The sequence below is a fragment of the Lithobates pipiens genome, unplaced genomic scaffold (genome assembly GCF_037356315.1).
Source record: "Lithobates pipiens isolate NorthernLeopardFrog02 unplaced genomic scaffold, aLitPip1_a1.2 Scaffold_11, whole genome shotgun sequence".
NCBI classification, from domain to species: domain Eukaryota; kingdom Metazoa; phylum Chordata; class Amphibia; order Anura; family Ranidae; genus Lithobates; species Lithobates pipiens.
In genome coordinates this window covers 22,743,458-22,767,801 of record NW_027507696.1, presented here as the reverse complement: position 1 = coordinate 22,767,801, position 24,344 = coordinate 22,743,458, and the positions used below count along the sequence as shown (strand labels likewise).

The 24,344-nt window shown below is 41.5% G+C and overlaps 1 protein-coding gene across 1 annotated transcript in view; it reads right to left on the bottom strand.

Moving 5' to 3' along the window:
• Positions 1 to 24,344, bottom strand: part of AUH (AU RNA binding methylglutaconyl-CoA hydratase) — a 320,284-nt gene that overhangs the window by 234,884 nt on the left and 61,056 nt on the right. The window contains exon 4 of the mRNA XM_077469844.1: positions 1,283 to 1,369. Coding sequence (XP_077325970.1) covers positions 1,283 to 1,369 — 87 coding nt within the window. The remainder of the gene's footprint in view (positions 1 to 1,282; positions 1,370 to 24,344) is intronic.

The following is a 24,344-nucleotide window of genomic DNA, read 5'->3' as shown; positions in this document are numbered from 1 at the left end:
AGTGGAAGGAGAATGGTCACTGGTTTTCAAAAATTTTTACTAATAAATATCTGAAAAGTGTGGTGTGCATTTGTATTCAGTCCCCTTTACGCTGATACCCCTAACTAAAATCTAGTGGAACCAATTGCCTTCAGGAGTCACCTAATTAGTAAATAGAGTCCACCTGTGTGTAATTTAATCTCAGTATAAAATACAGTTGTTCTGTGAAGCCCTCGGAGGTTTGCTAGAGAACCTTAGTGAACAAAAGGCCAAGGAACACACCAGACAGGTCAGCGATAATAATGTGGAGACATTTAAAGCAGAGTTATGTTATAAAAAACTATCACAAGCTTTGAACAGCTCACAGAGCACTGTTCACTCCATCATCTCAAAATGGAAGTATGGCACAACTGCAAACCTACCAAGGCATGGCCATCCACCTAAACCGACAAGCCAGCAAGAAGCGCATTAATCAGAGAAGCAGCCAAGAGGCACATGGTAACTCTGGAGGCGCTACAGAGATCCACAGCTCAGATGGGAGAATCTGTCCACAGGACAACTATTAGTCGTGCACTCCACAAACCTGGCCTTTGTGGAAGAGTGGCAAGAAGAAATACATTTACTTTTTTGGTTGTAACATGACAAAATGTGGAAAACTTCAAGGGGTATGAAAACTTTTTCCAAGGCACTGTAGATGTAGACATTTTTAATTCATGCAAGGTTTACATGTACTGTAAAGCAATAAACAAAAAATTAAACATTGATGTCATGCTTGTTTTCGGAGTAAAATAGTATTGACATCTACAACACAGTGGACCTGTTTGTTATGTATTTCCAATCATTAATACTGTCATTGTAATTAGTGAATATGTTGACACTCCTACAGAGATCTTATATAGCAGTATCTCACGAGTTACAAAACCCCATTCAAGTAATCAGTATTGCAGAAATGATTGTCTAAAGGCAATTAATATTGATCAACATGTTAAATGATACAACATTCATTGCTGTTCCTAAGCATGGGTCTAAATGGCAGATGTAACATGGAAATACAAAGAGCTTCATAAAGCACTGGCAGAAATGATTCTGTACACACTAGTAGACTTAAAAATCTGATTTTCTCTAACAAAGAATGTTGTCAAAACTATCATTCATGTTCTCAAAATTCGCAAATATGTATATGCAGATATGATCATAAAGAAAACATTTATAGAAGAAAATTTGTGCTATTACACTGACAGAACTTGAAACTCTTGTTCCAAATACAAATTGATTGAACAACAGAAAACTGTCATTTACTTACCAAATTCATTCATAAGAGCTCTAGCCTTTGATACAAATGGTCCCACTTCACTAGGATGCATCTTTGCCCTTTCTTTTAAATCTGCACCTACAAAGAAAACATATTAAACATATATGTAAAAGACAAAAAAAGACAATATTTTCACAGCTTTGCTATTGGCGCTATTTAAAATGAACTAAAATAAACATTGGATTTACAGTTGACAATGTAGGAAATCACAGAATAATAGAGATTATAGCAGAAAATAGCTACAGATAGTAAATAGATTTTTTGCAAGAATAGATAGTGTGTTCCAATGCACTTTTGACCATCTCCATATCCTCTATAGCAACAGCAAAACATACAGGGCTTCCAATGATGACAATAGTCTGGTGTAATTTGTAAAACAAAGATAGTGCTCTGAATTTACTGTATTCCTGACAGAGACAATGGTGCAGAGGACACATGATAGAGCTGGAGATTTCCCTATTTGTTTGCATTTCTACAGGTCAGCCAGCTTATAAATATCGGATGAGCTCAATGTGTATGGTGATATCTCTGATGTGCTTTGCCCATAGGTATGTATACCATGTGGATTATATCTGGATGCATTGGAATTCTGCAGATTATGTTGACATCTTATCAGTCTATACCCTTTTCTATTTTATATTATACTTTATTTCATTTCAGATCATGTGATCTAACCTGTCTTTGGGGGCTTTCTGGACCCTCACTGGGGGATATGTGTGGAGCAATTTGGGGCTGCACATGGACAGCTTTTCTGATTCGGTTTTACTTTTTGGGACCCTCTCCACTCCCACCATTTGTGGGTAAATTGTACTATCTGGTAGGCTATCGTGCTATTTTATTATGTGTGCTATACAATATCACTTCAGTTTATCTTTTTGGAAATGCAAAGAAAGCAGATATACTATGTGCAGTGAAGATTTATCTAATGCTATGTACGTATGTATTTTTCTAAACAGACACCGGGCTCTGGTTGTTAAAAAAAAAAACCCTGAAGAAGGGCATCAAGCCGGAAACGTTGGGTTCATACTTAAGCCTATTTGTTGTTTGTATGTACTTTGCAAATTTTATGTATCCATATTGATGTATTCTCTTGTCTTTGACAATACAATTCCTTGATTGAATATATGTTTACTACAATAAATTTTCTATTTTTGATACAAATTATTGTTCTTGGTCACTTTTAAAGTCCCGCCCATTCATGGGGGTTCATGTGTTTTTTCTAAAATGTTGGGATGTGTTGACCTCTAACAAATGACTCCACTGGTCTTGGAATTCTTTTTCCATGAGATTGCCAAGGAACTGCCATAAATTTAGATTTTATGTAAAACATGTAGAACTTAGTACACCACTGGTTCTAGTACTATTTGCAGCTCTTGGGATTTACTAAATTTTGCAAAGGAATTTGTCCTTCGCTTAGTGCAGGCATGCTCAACCCATGCCCCACAGACCTCATAGCAAGAGATTGTGACAGGCTCTCTATGGAGCCGGTTCACACATCTCTGCAGTGGCTTCCATGCGAATTACACAGTGTGCCTGTGTGTCGTTTGTTCCAATTCAGGTCCAAATTCAGCCAAAAATTCAGGCTGAAATCGGACCTGAAACAGTGAATGGAGATACACCATACTCCTGCTGTGAGCCGCTGCCATCTTTAGTGCGAACCCAGCCTTAGCTTTGCTTATTAAAGAAGTTTATTGCACTACTAGGGCATGCACTTCTCTGGTCTGTAGTTTTGGCAATTCAAGGGACGGCTGCAAAGTCCCTGTGGAGGCTGCAACACTGGTTCAGAGCTTTATTCACTGGTCACATTGGCTGGGTATAATGGTGATTTGATTAATAAAAAATTCGATTTGTGTCACTGTGATTAAAAATTTGGTAAACATCCAATGGGGATTGGTCCTATGGAAAATTATAATCCTGATTGTTGTTTAAAATCTTCATTATGCTATTTAAACTAAAAAAAGATTTAAGAAAACATCTTTTTTTTTAAGATTTTTAAAAAGACATTTAGATTCTGAACCATTTCAATTCATTGTGGCTGTGACTGGTTACCAAATCTATTCAATAAGTTGCACACGCTCTTCAAAATGTTGAACATCCCTGGCTTAGTGAATCTGTTGAAAATTAAACTTGTGAAGAATACCTAATCAGGTGGAAAGGAAAAAAAAAACAGCATTTTTTGTTTGCAAATGATTGGATGACCGAAGTCAGCAGAACTTCACCCTTTTCACTAAGTGGAAGTTCAGATTGCAAAGTGAACAGACCACTTGCCTTTAGTAAATCAACTGCCATGTCTCTAAAAACCAAGTGTACCTAGAAACAAGCCTTTTACTAAAGAGCAGCTGAGTTTCTAGATGCATCTGAAGCTAAACTCACGGATAAATCCAGGCAAACCTGCCAGAAAACACAGCCACATCTTCAACCTGTACTACAGCAGCATTGTAGGTTGGTCAAGAATATATACTCATCAAGGTGACTTGACACTGAGAAGCAGCATACTGATGAGCTCATGCCTCTTCCCCACTGTACCCTCCTGTCAGCATATGCACTGTCAGCACATGCAACAAAGTCTGACTGGCTCCTAGTGGAGGTTCACCCTATAAGAGCTGTCTTACATGGGCCCACAAGAAGCTGATGCCAAGACAAGTACTGCTACTTATATGTAGCGATTTTGTTTTGTATTGTTTACATGACTGAATTAAGTAGTGCATTTTATATCAGTCTGGAATTCAGTTTAACCGGTTTCCAACCGGCTCACATCTATATAAGGGGGCAGAATAGCTCCCCTGCATGAAACTCCGTACAGGTAAGGGGTTCCTTTAAGAGTTTCCAGAGGGCGTGTGCACATCCCCTTCACGTCGGGGGACCCAATGCACGTGGCCAGCGATTGGCGCCAGCCATGCGTGATCATGTGCACAAATGTTTTGCACTCACACACACAAATCCCTGTGCTGTTAGAGGAGAGGAGACATGTTGTTTGTTCCTACTATGTAGGAATAGCGATAGGTTGCCTCTCCTACTCAGTCTTATCCACATACAGTGAGAACACACTGCGGAAACATACATTTAACCCCTTCCCTACCAGTGTCATTTACATAGTAATCAGTGCATTTTTATAGCACTGATCCCTGCATAAATATCAATGGTCCCAAAAATGTGTCAAAAGTGTCCGATCTGTCCGTCACAATATCGGAAAAAACGCAAAAAAAAAATCGCAGATCACCACCATTACTAGTAAAAAAAAAAAAAATGCCATAAATCTTTCCCATAGTTTGTAGGCACTGAAACTTTTAGAAAACAATCAATATACGCTTATTGCGATTTGTTTTACCAAAAAGATGTAGAATATATATTGGCCTAAACTGATGAAGAAATTTGTTTTTTAAAAAACATTTTTGGGGATATTCATTATAGCAAAAAGTAAAAAATATTGTTTATTTTTTCAAAATTGTTGCTCTTTTTTGTGTATAGCGTAAAAAAATAAATTGCCGCGGTGATCAAATAGCACCAAAAGAAAGCTCTATTTGTGGGAAAAAAGGACGCAAATTTTGTTTGGGTACAACATTGCATGACCACACAATTACCAGTTAAAGCGACGCAGTGCCAAATTGTAAAAAGTGCTCTGGTCAGGAAAGGGGTAAAACCTCCCAGGGCTGAAGTGGTTAAAAACATTTTATGTAAAAAAAAAAAAGTGAATACAGAGCAACTAGTAATTCAAATAATGTATTAATACTAATAAAAATACATAAAAAATAACAATGAGAAAAAAAATAAAAATGCATGGGATAAGTCTAAATGAAAACCATGGCCATCAGGCAAAGACTCCTTTCGCTTACTTTTCCCTTTTGAAGTACAAGGAGTAATTCGTGGACAAAATCTTATCTTATGTGAATACATTATGATCACAGAGCACTAACGCATTTTTACATTTTCCCTTTCAGCATGTTCAACTTGAAGGAACATTTCCATAATCGCTGTTGAAAAACGGGAATGTGAAGTTCAGATACAAAAGTAAAATCCAGCAATGTCTCACTGAGTAAACAAAGAGACTGAAACATACTCATCACTCTGCACGCGCTTTCTTTAAAAACATAAACAGTCCTTGCAGCTACATTTTAGTAGAGTCTACGTGCGTTCATCCACCATACTTCCATTACAATGCACGTGCATCAAGCTCTCAACTACTTCAGTGGGAATATACAGATATCTAGGACTGTACGTTAATCATTTAAATGGCAGTAGCAAATAACAAATGGAATTATTTACTAAGTATTGAAGACAAAAATGTCTAATGCAACACTGGTTAGAGCACAATAACATCTAAATAGCTTAAAGTGCATATGCAGACAGATTATGAACATTCAGGCATTTACCTATTTACACAAGCATTAAATAAAGCTTAAAATAAGCCCTTACTGACTAGGGATGCACAGTTACCATTTTTTTACGAGTACCAATACTTTTTTTTTAGTACTCGCCGATACCTACCTCGACTGTTTTGTTTACCCTCCAGCTGTCAGCAATGGTACAAAGCTTTGAAAAGTCATTTACAAAGGAAATAGATTCTTTTTTTTTTTTTTTTTGCGCTTTTTCAATGTGAAATGTGTAAATATATATTAATATGAATGTGTGAAAATATTCACTAACAAAGCAAACAAAAAAAAAAAGTTTTAATTGTTTATCGTTTATAAAATAGATGTGAACAACAAAAAAAGCAGGAAATGAATAATTAAGTGGAGGAGAATAGGTTCGTTAATTATGGCTGATTACAGTAAATTAAGGGTTAATAAGGGGTTAAACAGAGGAACATTTGTTCATCCCCACCGACAGCTCAAAGAACTGAGCCTGAAAGTATAAGTTTCAGGTATCGTACATTTGCATGAATACCGATACTTGTAAAAATACTCGGTATCGATACCGATACCAGTATTGGTGCAACCCTATTACTGACCTCTGCAGTTGCAGTTACTGTGTGACAATTAATTCTCAAAGTCAACAGCAGAATCATTACAGTCGTCTAAGTCCTTCTCTCAAGCAGCTCAGCTCACCCCAGTTTCTCTTCCCAGCAGTTATCTGACAGCCTTTCAACCTTCTAATATCTAGTCTAAACACAGGGAACACTCTGGTCGGGAGAAGCAGGGTGGGCTTGGCTGCTGGGAAATAATGACTTCAGTGGTTCTGGTGTGATCCCCTGTGCCTGCAGTTATATATGTCAGTAAAGACCCATACACACTATCAGACTTTCTGCTGATTTTTTGCTTCAGATTTACCAAAACCATATACCGTATATACTCGAGTATAAGCCGAGATTTTCAGCCTCTTCTTTGAGGCTGAAAGTGCCCCCTCGGCTTATACTCGAGACACCGCTGTCTGACTGCTCGATCAGCGTATCGAGCAGACAGACGGCGGACATTAAAATTCAAAAGCCGCGCCTCCTTCTCCGCCTCCGCCTGTGATAGGCGGAACACTGAATTTCCCAGCAGTCAGTGTTCCGCCTATCACGGACATCCGCTCATTCTCATACTACGGACGACGATGAGAGGATGTCCGTGATAGGCGGAACACAGGCTGCTGGGAAATTGAGTGTTCCGCCTATCACAGGCGGAGGCGGAGGCGCGGCTTTTGAATTGTAGAATGGCCGCCGAGAAGAGCGGCGATCCATCGGCACGACACGGGACGGAGAAGGCACGGGACGGAGGAGGCACGGGACGGAGGAGGCACGGGACGGAGGAGGCACGGGACGGAGGAGGCTCGGGACGGAGGAGGCTCGGGACGGAGGCTCGGGACACAGGTAGGCTGGACACACACACAAGGCTGCACGGACACACACACAGGGATGGATGGATGGATGGACACACACACACACACACACACACACACAGGGATGGATGGATGGATGGATACACACACACACACACACAGGGATGGATGGATGGATGGATGGATAGATACACACACACACACACACACACACACACAGGGATGGATGGATGGATGGATGGACACACACACAGGGATGGATGGACGGACACACACACAGGGATGGATGGATGGATGGACACACACACAGGGATGGATGGACGGACACACAGGGATGGACGGACACACAGGGATGGACAGCCATGTCTCACCCTCGGCTTATACACGAGTCAATAAGTTTTCCAGTTTTTTGGGGGTAAATTGGGGGCCTCGGCTTATATTCGGGTCGGCCTATACTCGAGTATATACGGTAATATGAGGTCAAACCTTAGGAGTTTCAATTTGTATGTAATCAGGCAGGGCCCTTCTACTACATGGTTTTCGTAAATCTGAAGGAAAAAATCAGCAGAAAGTCTGATAGTGTGTATAGGGCTTAAGGGATTATTTAAAGTGACTGTAAAGGATCAAAAGAGTCTTCTAAATGAGTGCTTTATGGTAATTTTTTTTTCCGTCTACCATTATCATAGACTATAGCTGAACTTCCCTCGGTATGCCCTCAAGTTTATCACGACAATATGATTGGAGTGAATGCGGTCATGGGGAGTACTAGGATGTTATGTATGATTTATTCTTGCACAGTTGGTCTTGTACTCATCTTTTGAGATTACACCACCTATTATCTTCTTTAAAAAAATAAATAAATGGTGGGCACTCGAAGAGGGGTAAAAGCCATGAGCGCTAATGGGGAACTCCAGAGGAGGAGAATTGCTGCTCCGTGCAAAACTATTGCACAGAACAGATAGGTTTAACATATATTTTTCATATATATATATATAATAATAATAAACACACACACATTTTATATATATATATATATATATAAAATTATTATTAATAATAATGTTAAACCTACCTGCTCTGTGCCCATGGCTCTTACCCCTCTCCGAGTGCCCACCATAGAAAGCCACTTTCTACGGGAGCACTGACTGCAGCGGTAGCCATTGGTGTTGGATCAAGATTGGGCTCAGGTAAGTATAAGGGGTGCTGGGGAAGGAGCAAGTCAATCTATTTATATAAAATATAAAAATAAATAGGGTTTATTAAATAATTATTTAAAAAAATGTGATTTAAAGACAGACCGGCTAAATCCCTGTTATGAATGTGCCTAGGTCCATAGCACCTAGTAGGTAGTGATGTGGTGTTAAAGTGGTTGGTAGGGAGCCTAGGTTCTGGCCTTATTTTAAATGAGTCTCCCTACATATTTTTATTTTGTTTTTCTCCAGTACCCCAGGCGAGAAAGTGCATGTAGCAATGTGCCCAGTTATTCTCACTTGACTTATTCCTTAGATAGCATGGTCGATAGTGGACCCTCCCTTCCCACCACTGTTTGACCATGCATCTAGCAAGACGACAATTACTTAGATATGATCAACCGCATTCCGCTCTGGCAGCAGGCAACGTCACATAGGCCCCTTATGCACAGTGTCATCCATTCTGTCACGTTTTTGCTATGAAAAATGGATTCAGTTTACATCAGCTAATATCCATCTCCCATTTAATTCCATTACATTTACATCAGTTTTTCGTCTATTTACATCTGGGGGGGTTTTTTGTCCGCTTTTGTTTAAAGCGGAGGTCCACCCTAAAATGGACCTTCCGCTCATCGGAATCCCCCCCCCCCCTCCGGCGCCACAATTGGCACCTTTCAGGGGGGAGGGGGTGCAGTTACCTGGATAATCCAGGTAACTGCACCCACTTCCGGGATAGCTCTCTGCGGAAAGGGGCGTAGATTATGCCCCTTTCCGCAAGTGCCCGCCCCCTTCCGCAAGTGCCCCGCTGCCTGCTGGGAAACACACAGATCCCAGAGGCAGCGGGGACCGTCCTTATTGCGCAGCGCGACTCGCGCATGCGCAGTAGGGAACCGGGAAATGAAGCCGAAAGGCTCCATTTCCTGATTCCCATACCCAAGATGGTGGCGGCAGCACCCGAGTGACGATCTAGAGATCGGCTTCGGGTGCCGACATCACAGGCGCGCTGGACAGGTAAGTGTCACTATTTTAAAAGTCAGCAGCTGCAGTATTTGTAGCTGCTGGCTTTTAAAAAAAAAAAAAAAAAACGCGGAGTCCCGGTGGACTCCCACTTTAAATCCGTTTGCCCATAGGAATGCAATGCAGAAAAATGGACAGACTGAACGCCTGTGTGAAAGGGGTCTAACTATGAAAGGTGGAGGGAGATGAGGTGGGCAGAGGTCAGCACTGTCAGTACTGATACAAGAGGAGGGAGGGGTGTCAAAGAAAGGCTCCCGCTAACTGAAAATAAATAAATAAATTAAAAAAACAGCAGACAGCAATTATGTAGCATGCCATTATTTAAAGAATGTAAAAATAAATTAAGATGTGAGCTTTCTTTATATGACATGAAACAAGCCAAATGAGCATTGGGAAGCAGCAGCACTGGTTACACAAGACTTACAGCAAACTGGAAATGTGTGTGTATGTAAAGGTGTATATGTATATATATATATATATATATATATATATATATATATATATATATATATATATATATATATATATATATATATCTCCTGTGACTAGAGGTAAATGCATTTCAATATGAATTTCTCAGTGGTCTGTGTGCCAAATATGTCAGTAGTACTTAACACCAGTAAATCATCTTCTGCTGAAAGGCATAACTGTAATGACATCAGTACTGGCATTTACATAAAATTGCTGTGGTTCGAAGTGCAATAACATAAAAAAAAACTGTTTATATCTGGGGAAAAAATCTGTGCAATATCGCAGTAGTATCTGCAGATAATAAGGAACACAGCACTAAATAATAAAATACATATGACAGCTGTCAACACAGGGGCTGCTTTACATATTTAATCCTGCAGCATGACAATTCCAACTTCCTCTTGACATTTGGTTAATGCATCAATAAATGTACCTCTAAAAGCAATTCCTAACTAGGAGTTTTGTGCACCAGTGATTCATGCTGAAGTCCCTTGTTGCACTGCAGATGTTATTGCCAGTCACTGGCAACTGCCATTCTGTTTATGGCATGCTGCAGCTCACATTTTCCTGTGCTGGGACAGGCCCTGTTGCACAACCATAACATACTGTAAATAGAGCAACTTTCATTACTTACTGTATAATATGTGAGATTTACTACTCATTGTTAAACCAAAAAAACAAAAAATGCAATTGGCGAAAAAAAAACCTTAACATTTTTGTCAAATTTACACCAATACATTTATAAACTAAACCAAAGCATGTAATAAATATTACCATTTTGAAAAACCCAATTCAAATACCGTATATACTCGAGTATAGGCCGACCCGAATATAAGCCGAGGCCCCCAATTTACCCCCAAAAAAACTGGCAAACTTATTGACTCGTGTATAAGCCGAGGGTGAGACATGCCTGTCCATCCCTGTGTGTGTGTCCGTCCATCCCTGTGTGTCCGTCCATCCCTGTGTGTCCGTCCATCCCTGTGTGTCCGTCCATCCATCCCTGTGTGTGTGTGTGTCCATCCATCCATCCATCCCTGTGTGTGTGTGTCTCCATCCATCCATCCATCCATCCCTGTGTGTGTGTGTCTCCATCCATCCATCCATCCATCCCTGTGTGTGTGTGTCTCCATCCATCCATCCATCCATCCCTGTGTGTGTCTCCATCCATGTGTGTGTGTGTGTGTGTGTGTGTGTGTGTGTGTGTGTGTGTGTGTGTGTGTGTGTGTGTGTGTGTGTGTCCAGCCTACCTTTGTCCCGAGCCTCCGTCCCGTGCCTTGCCTCCTTGCCTCCGTCCCGTGCCGTGCCTTGCCTCCTTGCATCCGTCCCGTGTCGTGCCTTGCCTTGCCCCCGTCCCGTCCCGTGCCGTGCCGTGCCGTGCCGTGCCTTGCCTTGCCTCCGTCCCGTGCCCTCTTCGTCGGCGGCCATTGTAAAGTTCAAAAGCTGCGCCGCCGCCTTCGCCTGTGATAGGCGGAACACTGAATTTCCCAGCAGCCTGTGTTCCGCCTATCACAGACGTCGTATCATCCTCGTCCGTAGTACGAGGATGATACGATGTCCGTGATAGGCGGAACACAGGCTGCTGGGAAATTCAGTGTTCCGCCTATCACAGGCGAAGGCGGAGCCGGAGGCGCGGCTTTTGAATAGAATGGCCGCTGTCTGTCTGCTCGACACGCTGATCGAGCGGGCAGACAGCGATGACTCGAGTATAAGCCGAGGGGGGCACTTTCAGCCTCAAAAAAGAGGCTGAAAATCTCGGCTTATACTCGAGTATATACGGTAACTTTAAATGGAACTTGTCAAGAAATAAATTCTGGCATGCCACAATATCCACGTGACCTCCAGAAGATATACCCCACTTCATGACCAGGCCATTTTTTTGCTTTATGGCACTGCATTACTTGAATTTATGTAATTAATATCCCCACAAATAGAGCCTTCTTTTGGTGGTATTTCATCACCACAGGGTTTTTTTAGTTTTTGAAAAAAAAATATATATTTTTAACTAAACTCTGCTATAAAACATATCCAATAAAAAATTTTAAAAAATCAAATTACTTCATAAAATTAGGCCAATATATATTCTGCTAAGTTTTTTGGTTAAAAAAATCCCAATAAGCATATATTGATTGGTTTGCACAAAAGTTATAGTGTCTTCAAACTATGGTATTTCGCTTAGAAAATTGTTTTTCTGGTTCTCTATTGCATTATACATGTGTGTCCTTTTGTGGTCCAAGCATTGTTTTTCCTTTTAGTAACAGTCTTGTGATATTGGCCATGTTTATGGAACACAAGTTCAGACCCTCATGCTGACTGCTGTTCGTGTAAAAACCTTGAAATCTCTAAAAATAAAAATGTATAATAAAATGGTACAATGTTAAAGCAACCTTACAGAAAATGTAACTATATGTTTGTTTTATGATTTCTCAAAGCCATCAGATTCTTTGTACCACTTCTTTAGAGCTTTTTTAGACTAGTGTCTAAAATCTAAAGCCCCATTTTTCTGCAGATTTTTGTCTTCAGATTTAGCAAAACCACATTATATGAGGTCAAACCTTAAGAGTTTCAATTTGTATGCAATCAAGCAAGCCCTAGCACTACATGGGTTTGGTAAATTTGAAGACAAAAATCTGCAGAAAATCTAATAGTGTGTATGGGGCTTTAGATTTTGCCCTGTATTTGGCGCCATCCATCTTCCCATCAACTCTGACCACCGTCTCGGTCCCTGCTGAAGAAAAGCACCCCCACAACATGATGCTGCCACCACCATGCTTCCCCCTACTCCCCCTGTCCCAGTCACTAGTCTAAAAAAGCACTAAAGAAGTGGTACAAAGAATCTGATGGCTTTGAGAAATCATAAAACAAACATATAGTTACATTTTCTGTAAGGTTGCTTTAACATTGTACCATTTTATTATACGTTTTTATTTTTAGAGATTTCAAGGTTTTTACATGAACAGCAGTCAGCATGAGGGTCTGAACTTGTGTTCCATAAACATGGCCAATATCACAAGACTGTTACTAAAAGGAAAAATAATGCTTGGACAACAAAAGGACACACATGTATAATGCAATAGAGAACCAGAAAAACAATTTGCTAAGCGAAACTAATAGGCTTAAAAAAATAAAGTGCCACATTCCAAAAATACGACCATGATTTCCAAATGCAGACTTCTTGTTTCTTTAGAATTTACATGTATTTGACACAATTTACAATGGAAATTTGGACAGAAGAATAAATGAAAACATAAAGGAAAGGGGTAACAACCACCAAAGACACTGAACAAGTGTCAGGAGTGTGATTAAAGCTTATGCTCTTATGCCGCGTAAACACGACTGGACTTTGACGGACTAGGTCTGACGGTCTTCCCGGCGGACTTTCCGAATGAACGGACTTGGCCACACACAATCATACCAAAGTCAGATGGATTCGAATGTGATGACATATGACCAGACTAGAATAAGGAAGTTCATAGCCAGTAGCCAATAGCTGCCCTAGCGTTTTTTGTCCGTTGGACTAGCCTACACACGAGTGGATTTCTTGATAGGAACTGGGTCCGGCAGAGTTCCAATGAAAAAATTTGAAACATGTTCTATTTCTAAAGTCCGTCAGATTTTTGGACAGCAAAGGTTCGATGCAGCCCACACACAATCGAATTGTCCAACGGATTTGTTCCATCAGACCTTTTCTGTCAAAAAATCCGGTCATGTGTACGTGGCATAACTCTGTATCTTGCCGCACAGGTCCAGCCCATGTCTCTGTTGCTAGGCAGTGGGGACAATGCTTCCTATCCTGGCCTGTCCTCTTTCCAGCCTGGGTCTTTTTTGCCAGGCCCTATTCTGGGGACACCACCTCCTTCCTCTTCATTGGACTGAGTGTCACAACAAGATGACAATGTAGCCATGGTAATCTTTAAAGGGTAACTTCACTTTCATGGTTAAAAAAACAGCAAATAAAAAAATATACATAGAGCATATACAATTTCAACACAAGTCATTTTGTAATGGAATGTTATTAACCACTTCAGTGTAGAGTATTTTCACCCCCTTCCTGCCCAGGCCAACTTTCAGCGCGGTCGCACTTTGAATGACAATTGCGTGGTCATGCAACACTGTAAACAAATTTATATATTTTTTCCCCATAAATAGAGCTTTCTTTTGTTGGTATTTGATCACATCTGTGGTTTTTAATTCTTGCACTATAAACAAAAGAAGAGTGACAAGTTTGAAAAAAAAAAAACAATATTTTTTGCTTTTAGCTATAATAAATATCCCAATAAAAGTAAAAAAAATAATAATAATTTTTTTTCCTCAGTCAGGCCAATATGTATTTCTTCTACATATTTTTGGTAAAAGAAAAAACGCAATAAGCATATATTGATTGATTTATGCAAAAGTTATAGCGTCTACAAAATAGGGGATAGATTTATGGCATTTTTATTTATATTTTTTACTAGTAATGACGGCGATCTGCGATTTTTATCGTGACTGTGACATTGCGGCGGACATAGACATTTTTTACACTATTTTGGGATCATTCACATTTATACAGCGATCAGTGCTTTAAAAATACACGGATTACAGTATAAATGTCCCTGGCAGGGAAGGGGTTAACACTCGGAGGCCATCAAGGGGTTAAATGTGTTACCTAGTGAGTGATTCTAACTGTAGGGTGAGGTGACCGATCGGTGTTCCTCTGTACTGGGACAACACAATCGGTCTCCTCTCCCCTGACAGGATGTGGATCTTTGTGTTTACACACACAGATCCAAGTCTCGGCTCTGTTACCGGCAATCGCAGGTGCCCGGCAGACAAAGCGGGTGCGCACATTGGCTCCCGAGCGACGCGGCGTGCACAGCGCCCCGTAGACGGCCGGGAAGCAGAGGACATTTTATGACGCCCGCCCAGGATGGGAGATACCGCCTGCAGACGTCATTTGACTATGGGCAGGGAAGGAAGTGGTTAAAAAATGACCTTTACTTTTCAATCTGTAGCATTGTTATATTTTATTAAATGCAATGCAATATGGCAACCTGGAGGCATGCTGTACACAGATGGTGTACAGAATGCCCCTCAAAAATGTAATTTCCTGCTTGTGTGATTGGCTGATTTTCCCAGAAGTCTGCACTAAGATACAAGTCAAATTTTTGGCTTCCCCTGCAACAAAACTGTAATTTTTAGTGAAAACACTTCTAAAAGGATGCAGACCCTGACACTTTCCCCATTATAAATCTGAAAATCACATGGAAACAGACAAACAGCTTTTTCTTCAAATAAACAAAAGAAACAAAAAAAGTAGGGTTCTGCAACAAAGTTTGCTAAAATCCTTGCAGTTTACATAGATCACCTAGATCAGGGGTCTCAAACTGGCGGCCCTCCAGCTGTTGTGAAACTACAAGTCCCATTATGATTCTACCTGTGGGAGTCATGCTTGTAACTGTCAGCCTTGCAATGTCTCATGGAGCTTGTAGTTTTGCAACAGCTGGAGGGCCGCCAGTTTAAGACCCCTAACCTAGAGAGTAATATTTTTTCTTAACAAAAGTGGTCTTAGTCTTTAACCCCTTTGTGCCGGCGCCTCCTGGCCCTTTAAGGGGTTATATATACAGTGCGTTGAAAAAGTATTCACACCCCTTAAAAAATTTCCACATTTTGTCATGTTACAATTTTTTTTTTTTTTTAAATGATAAATGGTTTTCACATTTTTTTTTACAAATAAATATCTGAACGTGTGGCGTGGATTTGTATTCAGCCCCCCAGTCAATACTTTATAGAACCACCTTATGCTGCAATTATAGCTGCAAGATATTTTGGGTATGTCTCTACCAGCTTTGCACATCTAGAGAGTGAAATTTTTGCCCATTCTTCCTTGCAAAATAGCTCAAGCTCTGTCAGATTGGATGGAGAATTGTCTGAACAGCAATTTTCAAGTCTTGCCACAGATTCTCAATTGGATTTAGGTCTGGACTTTGACTAGGCGATTCTAACACATGAGTACGCTTTGATTTAAAACCATTCCATTGTAGCTTTGGCTATATGTTTAGAGTCGTTGTGCTGCTTGAAGGTGAACCTCCGCTCCAGTCTCCAGTCTTTTGAAGACTCTAACAGGTTTTCTTCTAAGATTGCCCTGTATTTGGCACCAGGGCAGCCATCAGGGATTTTTGGGCCTCTTGCACAGCTTTAGGCCTGGGCACGCCCCCCCCCCCCCCCACACACACCACGACCATTCCCCAGGGCTTGCCCACGGGCCATCCTATCAAATCCGCACACCGGCCACCTCACTTGTGCGCACTCAGCCCCCCCCCCCAATCCTGTATATATGTCAGCCACACACACACACATATATTTTTTTTTATTATATACCCCTCACATACACACAGTGCTGTGTTTTGGCCTAGGTTGCCACTTTGCGGGAGGCAGCAAAAAAGCCACCCAATCCCCCTACGAAAAATAAAAAATAATACCCACACCCTACTCCCGCACACAGTCAACAGCGGTGCTTGGTGTCAGCACTGCTCCATTTGCCAGAGAACTCGGCAGTGGCGTTGTGATAGGGGAGAGGAGAGCTGCGGGCTGTCTGTGTATTCGACCCCCTCGCTCCCCTCCCCTTTCTCCTGTCAGCCAAAGAGAGAGAGTGGCTCTAATCGGGGACGCTCTGACCTCCCTTCATTCTCCGGTTTCCGCTGGTCATATGTGTGTCAGGGGAGACATCATGTCCTAGGAGAGGTGAGAGTGATCTGTGGACACAGCCAAGTCAACACTCTGTGCACAGACATCCAATATCATTGTCACCCTCCTTCTCAGACTGGGCTCTTCTCTACACCTCCTCTCACTTGAACAGTTAACTGTCATCTGCGCCTGCCCCATGCAGACTGTGTTACCTACCTGTGTGTGGGGGGTGCCCCTACACCCCCCTCCGCTCACCTATGTGCTTACTTCTCCCACCCAAGCCCCACACAGCCACCAGGGACCCTGCACAGCCACCAGGGACAACCCAAAGCAGCTACCAGATTCCCCACACAGCCACCAGGGGTCCCGAATAGCCACTTGAGAAGGAAGGGTGAGACAATTTTAGATAGAGTGGGGTGACCCATTTTAGGCTGCTTTCACACTGGGGCGGTATTCAGGCGTTACAGCGCTAAAAATAGCGCCTGTGTAACGCCTGAAAAAAACCGGCCCCTTTAACTCCAGTGTGAAAGCCGGAGGGCTTTCACACTCTAGCGATGCGCTGGCAGGACGGTGAAAAAAATCCTGCTAGCTGCATCTTTGCAGCGGTGAAGGAGCGGTGTATTCACCGCTCCTAAACCGCTCCTACCCATTGAAATCAATGGGACACCGCGGCAATACCGCCGGCATAGCGCGGGTTTAACCCCTTTTCGGCCGCTAGCGGGGGTTAAAACCACCCCGCTAGGGCCCGCACACCGCCGCTAAAACGACGGTAAAGCGCCGCTAAAAATAGCGGCACTTTACCGCCGACGCCGCTCCCGCTGCAGTGTGAAAGCAGCCTTAGTCTTGCCTACGGCAGCACACAACCAACATTTACCACTACATACACAAACCTGTAAACACACAAGGCTCTGGCCCCTCCCTGTACACAAACAGCCCCCCTTCCTTTCCCTCACAGCCCCCTCTTGTGAAGAAGATCTTCTTAACTGGTCCCAGCTCAGATTCACAAAGCTGACATGTTGCTGAGAAGCATAGAACAGATCACACGAAGGGTGCACATACACATAGTAGCAAGAGGTGTCAGTAAATAGCTCGATGTCTGAGCTCAGTGACACGAGAACAGCAGAAACTGTGAAATAGTTGCACAGCACTGCTCCCCTCCAACTGTCCTGCCTTGTTCTGGCCCGGGCGGGCAGCCCTGTTTGGCACCATCCATCTTCCCATCAACTCTGACCAGCTTCTCTGTCCGCGCTGAAGAAAAGCATCCGCACAACATGATGCTGCCACCACGTTTCACAGTGGGGATGAGGTGTTCAGGGTGATGTGCAATGTTGGTTTTCCGCCACACAGCATTTTGCTTTGAGGCCAAAAAGTTCCATTTTGGTCTCATCTGACCAGAGCACGTTTTCAGGTTGCCAGCCATGTGGGGGACACAGCAAACAGGACTTCTTTTGGCTTTTGTTCAACAATGGATTTATTCTTGCCATTCTTCCATAAAGGCCAGATTTGTGGAGTGCACGACTAATAGTTGTCCTGTGGACAGATTCTTCCACCGGAGCTGTGGATCTCTGCAGCTCCTCTATAGTTACCATGGGCCTCTTGGCTGCTTGTCGGACTAATGCTATCCTTGCCCGGCCTGTCAGTTTAAGTGGACGGTCATGTCTTGGTAGGTTTGCAGTTGTGCCATGCTCTATTTTCAGATGATGAATTGAACAGTGCTGCGTAAGATGTTCAAAGCTTAGGATATTTTTTTAATAACCTAACCCTGCTTTAAACTTCTCCACAACTATGTGTGTGTGTGCATATATATATATATACAGTGGTGTGAAAAAGTGTTTGCCCCCTTCCTCATTTCCTGTTCCTTTGCATGTTTGTCACACTTAAGTGTTTCGGAAAATCAAACCAATTTAAACAATAGTCAAGGACAACACAAGTAAACACAAAATGCAATTTGTAAATGAAGGTGTTTATTATTAAAAGGTGAAAAAAAAATCCAAACCATCATGGTCCTGTGTGAAAAAGTGATTGCCCACTAAACCTAATAACTGGTTGGGCCACCCTTAGCAGCAACAACTGCAACCAAGCGTTTGCGATAACGTGCAATGAGGCTTTTACAGCGTCCTGGAGGAATTTTGGCCCACTCATCTTTGCAGAATTGTCCTAATTCAGTTACATTTGAGGGTTTTCGAGCATGAACGGCCTTTTTAAGGTCATACCACAACATCTCAATAGGATTCAGGTCAGGACTTTGGCTAGGCCACTCCAAAGTCTTCATTTTGTTTTTCTTCAGCCATTCGGTGGTGGACTTGCTGGTGTGTTTAGGATCATTGTCCTGCTGCAGAACCCAAGTTCGTTTCAGCTTGAGTACACGAACAGATGGTCGGACATTCTCCTTCGGGATCTCTTGGTAGACAGCAGAATTCATAGTTCCTTTTATCACGGCAAGTCTTCCAGGTCCTGAAGCAGCAAAACAGCCCCAGACCATCACACTACCACCACCATATTTTACTGTTGGTATAATGTTCTTTTTATGAAATGCAGTGTTCCTTCTACGCCAGATATACTTGGACACACACCTTCCAAAGAGTTCCACTTTTGTCTCATCTGTCCACAGAATGTTGTCCCAAAAGTCTTGGGGATCATCAAGATGTGACCTCTTGGATGAGTCGTCGCTGCGCTCTTGGGGTAATTTTGGGCGGCCGGCCACTCCTGGCAAGGTTCACCACTGTTCCATGTCTTCGCCATTTGTGGATAATGGCTCTCACTGTGGTTCGCTGGATTCCCAAAGCTTTGGAAATGGCTTTATAACCCTTTCCAGACTGATAGATCTCAATTACTTTCTTTCTCAATTGTTCCTGAATTTCTTTGGGTCTCGGCATGATGTGTAGCTTTTAAGGATCTTCTGGTGGACCTTACTGTGTCAAGCAGCTCCTATTTAAGTGATGCCTTGATTGTGAACAGGTGTGGCAATAATCAGGCCTGGGTGTGGCTAGAGAAATTGAACTCAGGTGTGGACAACCACAGTTATAGTATGTTTTAACAAGGGGGGCAATCACTTTTTCACATAGGGCCATGATGGTTTGGATTTTTTTTCACCTTTAATAATAAACACCTTCATTTACAAATTGCATTTTGTGTTTACTTGTGTTGTCCTTGACTATTGTTTAAATTGGTTTGATGTTCCGAAACACTTAAGTGTGACAAACATGCAAAGGAACAGGAAATGAGGAAGGGGGCAAACACTTTTTCACACCACTGTATATATATATATATATATATATATATATATATATACACATATGCACACACACACCTATATATATATGTGTGTGTGTGTGTGTGTGTGTGTGTGTGTGTGTGTGTGTGTGTGTGTGTGTGCGCGCGCGTGTGTGTATATGTAGAAGTGGGCCACCACACGTGCTTGTAGGAGACACTGACCAGGATGCAATCTATGAAAAAAAAAAGTATGTAGAATATAATATGCAGCGTGTGCATTCAGACTTGCATCTGGAGGAATTTCTAACATGGTTCTAATGTCAACATTTCAGCAGCCCACTTTTTAGTTTTCCTAAATGCGGTCATATTTTTATTGTACCAGATTCTACAATTTGATAATCCACATATTATTGTGCAGCATTTAATTACAATTCCATAAAGACTAATGCCGCGTACACACGATCAAATTTTCCGGCGGACTTGGTCTGCCGGACCACAGTGCGCCGGACAATTCGATCGTGTGTGGGCTCCAGCGGACTCTTTCATCGTAAAAGTCCGGCAGACTTAGAAAGTCGTTTTGACTCAAAATTTGTCCGCCGGACTTGGCTTTCAGTGGACAATCTGTTCGTCAGTGTGTTAGTCCGGCGGACTAAGAATGACGCATGCTCTGAAGCAAGTACGAGAAGGAAGCTATTGGCTACTGGCTATTGAACTTCCTTTTTCTAGTCCCGTCGTACGTGCTGTACGTCATCGCGTTAGAAATCGCCGGACTTTCAGAGTGTCCGTGTGTGGCCAAGTCCGTTCGTTATAAAGTCCGGCGGATTGTTTGCCGGACCAAGTCCACCGGACAATTCGATCGTGTGTACGCGGCATGAGAATTACATACCTCAGATAATATAGATCATACAGCGTGTGCGTGTGTAGATTTTTGAGAACAGAGTTTAAAGCGGATCTAAAGGCAACATTTAAAGAATGACAAGCAATAACATAAGCCTACCCACCTGTCCGCAGGTCTTTCGTGCCAGTGTACATCATTGGCATGGCTCATCAGCTGGGATGACCAACTCCTGAGCATGCGCAGAAATTATGGCATCCCTTGCCAGCGAAATCTTTAGTTCCGCTATAAGGAGGGGCTGTTTGCAGATCAAGTAAACCAGGCTATCAGTACAAATCAGCATAATTGGCTTTGTATTATAAATTAGCCCTGTCGAATACATTTTATTGCATGCAAGATATAATTAATAGACTTAATTACCCTTAGGTTTAGAGAGTGATAAAACTAAAAAGCTCTAAATACATTTACAAAAGGCTGATTCCAATTCTCTGGGTTTTGGTGTGATTATATAAGTGATGATAAAGACTTGTAGATTTTTACGAACAGACATGATGGCAATCAATGATAATCAAGAATAATAATAATAAAAATAAATGACTCTTCTGTTCCAAATATACTGGTAAAACACACAATTAGTTATTTAAAGATTTATCTATGGACAGCTGTAAAAGGTTCTCCTAATTAAGATTTATGTTTCTGCTTCCTTGTCTAAAATGTATAATACTGCTAGGAGAGTATAATGAAATTCATGGTGGGGGTTGTACTTCTAAACTGAAAACAACTAGTATACATGATCAGAAAATTGGATGAAAAATACCACTTTCGAAGTAATAGTGGATAATCTGTTCAATCGTAAACAGCATTCGAAAGCCAACCAAGATAGTTCATACGAAAGTATCTGAAGGGACAAACACAAAAAAAATTCTTGCACCGTACTAAAACAAATGATTCTTGTTTAACCACATCTCACCCGGCCATGTCTCAAACGGCGGGGAGGTCCTTTCCTTGTTCTGAGTGGACGTTCAGGTGCTGCGGCTCGATCCTATGATTATTATGGCACTACCATTGGCCCTCCCAATCATGTGACTGCTGTGTCCAATTACAGCCTTTACAATGTAAACAGAGGCGCGTGTTTCTGTGACAGTTTACTGTGTGGGGGGATCTGCAGATCTATGACAGCTCACTGTGTGAGGATGATTTTATACAGAGAACTGTTACAGATACCCACAAACCGTAAACCAAGCACCACAGATACCCCTTGTCCTCATACAGATGTCAGTGTCCCCATAAAACATCTGTCTGTCCCCCATCACTGCCAACACCAAAAAAAAAAACACAGATTTTTGTCATTTTTACCAAAGAAATGTAGCAACATCATTTTTGGTCAAAATTTATCTAGAGAAATTTCTTATTTTTATTTGTAGCGTAAAAATAAAAAGGCCAGCGGTGATTAAATACCACCAAAAGAAAGCTCTATTTGTGTGAAAAAAATGATAGAAATTTCATTTGGGTACAGTGTTACATGACTGCGAAATTCTCATTCAAAGTTTGACAGCGCTGAAATCTGAAAATTGGTCTTTGAAGGAGGGGGGTGAAAGTGCCCAGTAGTGTTTAATCAGTACAGCGTTTGTTCAAAAAAGAAAAATAAATACAATACATTACATCACTCCCAAAGTTGTATTCTGTCGTACGAGAATTTTCATAACCTTAGTAACCTACTGGTTTTCAATATGAGACTAGCATGCAAAAAAAAGAGCATGAACGTTCGTCTGATAGTCTTAAGCCCCATACACACTATCAGATTGTCTGCTGATTGTTTCCTTCAGATTTACCAAAACCATGTAGTACAAGGGCCTGCCTGCCTGATTGCATACACATTGAAACTCCTAAGGTTTGACCTCATATTATATAGTTTTGGTAAATCTGATGGAAAAAAATCAGCAGACAATCTGATAGTGTATATGGGGCTTTATAGTGTGTAAGAATAAATTGCACTGCAGACTGTCACATTTAAACAAGATAATGGTACCCCGGTGTTTCTGGTGTTGGGGGATGCCAAGACCTAAAATTACTATCACACTATCCTATAAGGAAAAACATTTTTAACACCATTAGCTCCATTCATGTCCCAAGTCAAAAGTACAAAACTCCCCTAAAAAATAACCCTCCAAATTGTATAGTAACAACTTCATTAGCAACATACTTTCTCCTCATATAGTCAAATAAACATTTTCTAGAACTACAGTGTATTCTTAAAAAAAGAAAAGAAGAAGGATATAATACATGTGTGGTTAGCCGACAGTAGTGTATAAAATCCAAAGAGAACAACCCTGCGTGAAAATGTCCAAATTGGCCCAATTAGCCATTTTCCCTCTCCCATGTCATGTGACTCGTTAGTGTTACAAGGTCTCAGGTGTGAATGGGGAGCAGGTGTGTTCAATTTGGTGTTATCACTCTCACTCTCTCATACTGGTCACTAGAAGTTCAACATGGCACCTCATGGCAAAAAACTCTGAGGATCTGAAAAAAGAATTGATGCTCTACATAAAGATGGCCTAGGTCTGTGATGGCGAACCTTGGCACGGACACCTTGGCACCCCAGATGTTTTGGAACTACATTTCCCATGATGCTCATGCACTCTGCAGTGTAGTGGAGCATCATGGGAAATGTAGTTCCAAAACATCTGGCGTGCCAAGGTTCACCATCACTGGCCTAGGTTATAAAAAGATTGCCAAGACTCTGAAACTGAGCTGCAGCATGGTGGCCAAGACCATACAGAAGTTTAACAGGACAGGTGCCACTCAGAGCAGGCCTCGCAAGGGTCGACCGAAGAAGCGGAGTGCACGTGCTCAGCGTCATAGCCAGAGGTTGTCTTTGGGAAATAGAAGTATGAGTGCTGCCAGCATCACTGCATTGGTTGAAGATGTTATATCTGCAAAGGGTGGGCCAACTCAAAAATGAACCCTATGGACTAAAGGACTGGGATGCCATTAAATTTCACGTGCGTGTAAAGGCAGGCGTCCAAATACCTTTGGTTATATAGTGTATATTAACAGGACAGTCTGAATAGGAAGTTGCTTCTATATATAAATGTAACCTTTCCCACGTTGACTATTTAATATACAATGTAATCTAATAAACTCCTGAAACATTTTCAAATCAGGCCTTAAAACCATTAATAGCACTTTACAATCAGTTTGCAGTTTTGCTTTTTAATAGTTTACCTATTACTGTTTCAGGAAATTGTACTGGCAACCTGTAGGTAAAGAAACATAACTGGAAAAACCTCCAAATATTATGACGTTACTAAGGCTTATGAGTCTCCTTTACACCAATGATGTAACATAGTAAACTAGACAGAAATTGGATCCAAATATGAATAGCTTTAGGTCTCCCAGCAGCAGCTTGCAATGTGATATAATAGCTTTGTTGTCAAAAAAGTCCTACGTGCAAAAAAGACATACTTCCTTTACATGCTCTGATGCGATTAACAAACAATAGCCGTAAGTTATGCCAGTCTGTGCCTGCTTTAAAATGATAAAAATCTTAGTGAATCATATATAATTGCACCTCTCAAAATGGACGTTAACATAAAAAAAAAAAAAAAAAAAAAAAGTGAAAAGCGAAAAAGAGTCAAAAGCCATTTTCAGAATAAAAATATCAGAATACCATAATACATACCGTATTTTTCGGACTATAAGGCGCACGTAAAAGACTAAATTTTCTCCCAAAAACGACCGTGCGCCTTATAGTCCGGTGCGCCTTATATATGACCTGTTGACATCGCTGGAGTTCTTTGTTAACAGTATCTGTCATCTTGACGTAAACCTTCGGACTATAAGGCGCACGTAAAAGCCTAAATTTTCTCACAAAATCGACCGTGCGCCTTATAGTCCGATGCGCTTT